Source organism: Papaver somniferum, chromosome 2 (assembly GCF_003573695.1).
Source record: "Papaver somniferum cultivar HN1 chromosome 2, ASM357369v1, whole genome shotgun sequence".
Lineage (NCBI taxonomy): Eukaryota > Viridiplantae > Streptophyta > Magnoliopsida > Ranunculales > Papaveraceae > Papaver > Papaver somniferum.
The window spans coordinates 200,052,303-200,057,688 of NC_039359.1; the positions used below are offsets into that span (position 1 = coordinate 200,052,303).

A 5,386-nucleotide genomic window follows, 5' to 3' on the forward strand; every position below is an offset into this window, starting at 1 on the left:
AATCGACGATGATATGATTCGACGATTAACGATGTATTGAAGCGGAATTGAACGAGGGGGAAAGTTTTCCTCTCTGCAATCGGAGGGGAAGAGGAGAGAAGAGGAATTGAAGTTGAAGTTGAAAAGAAATGAAATGAAATGAATTTAGGTTGACATTGGTTTTATCGGTCAAACGATATAATCGATAGTTAATACAATCTCATTAGCTACCGATTTTTAAGTAGCCCCAAATTTAAATTAAGCAAAATTCTATAAATTTTTAATTTCTCGAATTTCTTAATCGTTAGCTTAGACATTTTCTTTTTCGTCCGATTATATAGTAGTCCCAAATTTCAATATGGCAAAATTCTTAAGATTTCTTATTTCTATACTTTAACAATCGGTAGTCTCGTGAGGTAAATGTCCCTACCGATTGTGATAGAAGCCAGATAAGCGTTTGGCACAAATTATTTTAATCGGTAGTATCTTTGAGTTACTTAACTCCCGATTCAATATTAACAATCGGACACAAAATGACTTCTGATTATGTAAGGCATTAATGTATTCTACTGGCCTTTAGGACATCCTTTAACGTTGTATATAGGTTGGGAATAAAAAAATCGCCCTTAACTTTTTTGGGGTCTGCCTCTAAAAATACCAGGTTAATTATGTGTACTGGATAAAGAATTGTTGGTATTGGCTTTTGGTTATGTGTACTGGATAAAGAATTGTTGGTATTGGCTTTTGACGGAACGCATTATTCGTATTTTTTATTCTATTTGGTCATGAGCTTAAAGCAGTAATAGAAAGATTCGAGATTATCCCGAAAACCCAACGCCACCGATGTCAATCAAGGCTCAACTCACTTCACTTAAAATAACAACAAACAAAGCTGGCCTAGCGGCCTCTTAGTTTCCAACTTTTGGCAAAAGACGTATAAAAGATAAACTTAGGCAGCAGAATTAGACCGCTAACAAAACTCGTCCAGATCAGATAGATATGAATTTATAAGAAAAAGACATCATCCCAGTTATCTAATTTAGAAACAGAATTAAGAACATCAAGAGAGAAAAAGAAAAGGCAAACATTGCCTATCCAAAATGTCCATCCTTGCATAGAAACCAATGGACTAGTGTAACCACGCCATTACAACTCTTCAATAATCTTTATCATCATCATCACATCCAACTCATCCTTCACTCTCTCTTTCGGAGCTTCACGTCCCTGGAACTTAGAAAAGCTTGAAGATGAGACCACCGTGTTTCGCAAAGAAGGGTGCGAACACAAGAGACTCCACTGCCATTAGCTTGATAAGGATATTTAGTGATGGACCCGATGTGTCCTTGAGGGGATCTCCAATGGTGTCACCGATAACAGCTGCCTTGTGGGGGTCTGATCCTTTGGGACCAAGGGATTTTGCATGCTCCGAGACACCGGCCTGTGATGAAAAAAAGACGGATATTTATACCCAATATCATGAAGGTACTAAATCACGTTCCAAGCAAAAATTACAGCTCTAGAGGAAGCCATCAGAATTTCCGAACGGTTTATACAATTTCATAGCAATCATACACAATAAGGGAAGACCAAGTTGCAAAGCTTGGCAGGAAACTGGATCATGTATCTTAAAACTAAATGAGCATCCTAATAGTGTTAAGCTAACAACACAAAATTAGAAGGCAATAACAACCAGATAATAAAGAATCAAAAGAAGAACTGCTTTACCTCGATATATTTCTTGGCATTATCCCAAGCACCTCCAGTGTTGGATGCAGAGATTGCAATCTGTCAAATGTAACAATGATTAGAGCAGGAAATAATTTAAAATAGATAAAAGATCATCTGCATGACCAGAAGGTGCAATGCTTCTCTAAATTTTTAAAGACCACGAATAATCCTTGAAAGCTAGCAGCAGTTGTGAGTGCCTAAGTCTCCCCCAGTTTCACGTAGACAAAAGAAGGGGTGGTATTGTATTTTTCATCAATCCCGGGATAGTGGCAAATTGGGGAAAGCATCACTAACCAAAGAAAAAATTATAATGTTTGGCCAAAAATATACTCGTGTTAAAGATCTGCACTAAAATAAGATGTTACCTGTACACCAGAAACTAGGGAACCAGCAAGGACACCAGAGAGAGTCTCAACGCCGAAGAATGTCCCAACAATGAGGGGAGTAAGCATGACCAAAGCACCAGGTGGGATCATTTCTTTGATGGATGCATCTGTTGAGATTTTGACACAGTTTGCATAGTCAGGCTTTGCTGTACCTTCCATCAGTCCAGGGATGGTGTTAAATTGCCTGCGGACTTCTTCCACCATACTAAGAGCTGCAGTTCCTACACTCTTCATGGTCATGGCGGAGAACCAGTATGGAAGCATTGCTCCAACAAGCAAACCAATGAAGACTTTTGGGGTTAGAACATCCACGCTTGAAATAGCTGCGCGACTCACGAAGGCACCAAATAGTGCCAAGGATACAAGTGCAGCTGAGCCAATGGCAAATCCCTATAAACAACACCATGACAATTAACAACAGAAAGTACAGAAATAAGTAATAAAAGAAATCGGTAGGGTTTCCTGCAGCAGTGGTGTGCAAATCCCCCACGAAAGCTAGTAATACCTTTCCAATAGCAGCAGTGGTGTTTCCTGCAGCATCTAGGGCATCAGTCCTCTCTCTGATCCGGTGGCTCATACCAGCCATCTCTGCAATGCCTCCAGCATTGTCACTGATGGGACCATATGCATCAATTGCCAATCCAGTAGCAATGGTGCTGAGCATTCCAAGAGCAGCTACAGCAATTCCATACATGGCAGCAAGGCTAAAACTAACAAAGATACTGACAGCAATAGCAAAGATTGGAATGATAACAGATTTGTATCCCAATGCAAGGCCAAAGATAACATTAGTAGCAGCTCCAGTTCGGCAAGAATCAGCAACATCTTGCACAGGGCTGCACCATAAATCGAGAATTTAGGCTTAACATTGAAAACAATAAAACCATCAGAACAACGACCAGCACCGTGTTTTCATGGATTGTTACCTGTATGCATTACTGGTATAGTATTCTGTAACGAACCCAATGACCAATCCAGCCCAAAGACCAATGGCAACACAGAAAAACAGTTCCCTACAGCCACAAAGGAAGTACTATAACTTGCCCAATCTATAGAAATAACTTTTACCTTGCATTGTTGAAATCGCTAACTTGAAACAAACTAAAAATTGAAGTTGTTAATTCTGAAACTTGTAGAGCTTACCAGTTCTTCACAACTTTCTGAACTCCAAAATTGAAGATTGTGAATTCAGATGGGAGGGCAACCCAACTGACAATGGCAATTCCCACAGTCATTAGAGCAGTAGAGATAATAAGCTGGTTCTTTAGTGCTGGCTCGATTTGATTGACAAGCTTGATTTCAAAGAAATCGGTAGCAAAGAGTGTGGTGAGCAAACAGACAAGGATACCAACGGAACTAATAAGCAATGGATAGCACATTGCGGTGAATTCATGGTTGATTCCGAAAGATGAGATGGATGCAACAACAAGTGCAGCACAAGAGGACTCGGCATAAGAACCAAAAAGATCAGAACCCATTCCAGCAATATCCCCAACATTGTCACCAACATTATCAGCAATAACCTATAAAGTAGATGGACATATTAATCTACAAATATATAAAAGTACCAGTCAAAAGAAAATAGGAAGTGAACTCAAAAGATTGATTTTCTTACAGCTGGGTTCCTGGGGTCATCCTCAGGGATGTTCCTTTCAACCTTTCCTACAAGATCAGCACCAACATCAGCAGCTTTAGTGTAGATACCTCCAGCAACTCTTCCAAAGAGGGCCATGGAAGATCCACCTAGACCATAACCAGTGATTGCCTCAAATAGTCCCTCCCAGTCATCACCATAGTAAATCTTGAACACATTGATGGTAATGTAAAGGACCAATAGTCCATTGGCTGCAAGAAGAAAACCCATAACTGCCCCAGACCTAAACGCAACAATAAAAGCTTTTCCAACACCTTTTCTTGCCTCCAAGGTTGTCCTAGCGTTAGCATAAGTTGCAATCTTCATCCCGAGGAAACCAGATATCACTGAGGTTACAGCACCAAGCACAAATGATATGGTACTGAAAGTAGCATTTGCAAGAGCAGATTTGCACATCTTGTCTACATTGTATGTGCAAGGCTGCAACTTTGTGCTAAAACCCTCGACGGACCCAAGGAAGAGGAAAATAAGTACTGCAAATCCAACCATGAATATCCCAACATACTGGTATTCAGTATACAGGAAGGACGTTGCTCCTGTTACATCAATATACACACCCACATCAGAGATCTGAGCTGGTTGTCAATAATCAATAAAATCTCTAGGTTTTTACCTAAAAAAGTGTACATTTCTCAACACTACTCAACAGATCTAAGTCCAATATAACTAAAGAATGAAATAAACGATCCAAAATCTTCACATTTTTTGAGATAAAATCAAATCTAGTGCCAAAAGATAGAGATTTAGTTATACCTTCAGAGATGGCGTTCTGAATCTCAGCACATTTGAGTACAGTGTTATGGTCATTAATACCCTCTTCTTCTTCGATCAAAGAATCGTTGAAACCATTTTTGTTACTGTTGTTAGATTGTCTTGCACTATCAGGAGCAACTTTCACTTGAGAAACAACATACCATTGGAACAATGAGAATACGATTCCAACAACAGCACATACTGGAATCAATATCTGTGTTAACATTTCTGACAACATAATGGATCCCATCTCGTCGAGATTTTAACCAGTTCACCGGTTATTTCTGACCGAGAACGAGAAGAAGAAGAGGAGGAGGCAGTGGTTTTAGGGTTTTCCCTTTTTCTTTTTTCTTTTTTGTGTGTGAATGAGGTTCTCTCTATGTTGTTGGTGTTTTATATAGTGAGTGACTAGAAACAGTTTATCTTCTGTTTCACAATTAGCTGGATATTGCGTTGGTTTTTGAAGGGCTTTAATGGATTGTGACGTCAATTATTCATTGAGTGGCGTGCAAATCACAGAAACTGGATAAGACGATTGATTTACTTTCTTTCTTTTTTTTGATTTGTACAGATTAGAGGTGGCAAGTGGCAACGGGTTGGGACCGGTGTCGGATCGAGATTGTTGGATCTAAATTTTCAACAATGGATATTCTAAGAGATCTCCAGAAAACCCGACCCGGATTACTGGCTTGTCCAGCGGGATATAACAATTAATGGCTAGTCCAATAAAGTTTAAAAACATGTTATTTTACCTATATGTCCTGGACCACGTGATGTGTGCAGTTTCCGTCCGTTTTCTTTTCATTTTTTTTCCAGTTGCATTCTCTATCTCTTCTGCAACCTAACTCTCAATTGAAAAACGCAAACTGCTTCGTCTTTCTTCATA

The 5,386-nt window shown here is 39.4% G+C and overlaps 1 protein-coding gene across 1 annotated transcript; it reads right to left on the reverse strand.

Moving 5' to 3' along the window:
• Positions 1–856: 856 nt before the first annotated feature.
• On the reverse strand, positions 857–4,890 carry LOC113350208 (pyrophosphate-energized vacuolar membrane proton pump 1-like). The gene is made up of 8 exons (XM_026594315.1): positions 4,501–4,890; positions 3,709–4,283; positions 3,237–3,616; positions 3,020–3,106; positions 2,599–2,929; positions 2,073–2,483; positions 1,705–1,764; positions 857–1,417 (listed from the first exon to the last, which is right to left on the reverse strand). The coding sequence occupies exons 1-8, from the start codon at positions 4,748–4,750 to the stop codon at positions 1,211–1,213; spliced, it is 2,301 nt and encodes a 766-aa protein (XP_026450100.1). The 5' UTR covers positions 4,751–4,890; the 3' UTR covers positions 857–1,210.
• Positions 4,891–5,386: the final 496 nt, after the last annotated feature.

Coding starts and splice junctions, on each gene's coding strand:
- LOC113350208 (XM_026594315.1), bottom strand. CDS start 4,750: ATGGGATCCATTATGTTGTCAGAAATGTTAACACAGATATTGATTCCA. Junction 3,107..3,236: donor CAGAAAGTTGTGAAGAACTG/GTAAGCTCTACA, acceptor TTGTGGCTGTAG/GGAACTGTTTTTCTGTGTTG. Junction 2,484..2,598: donor CCACTGCTGCTATTGGAAAG/GTATTACTAGCT, acceptor TGTTGTTTATAG/GGATTTGCCATTGGCTCAGC.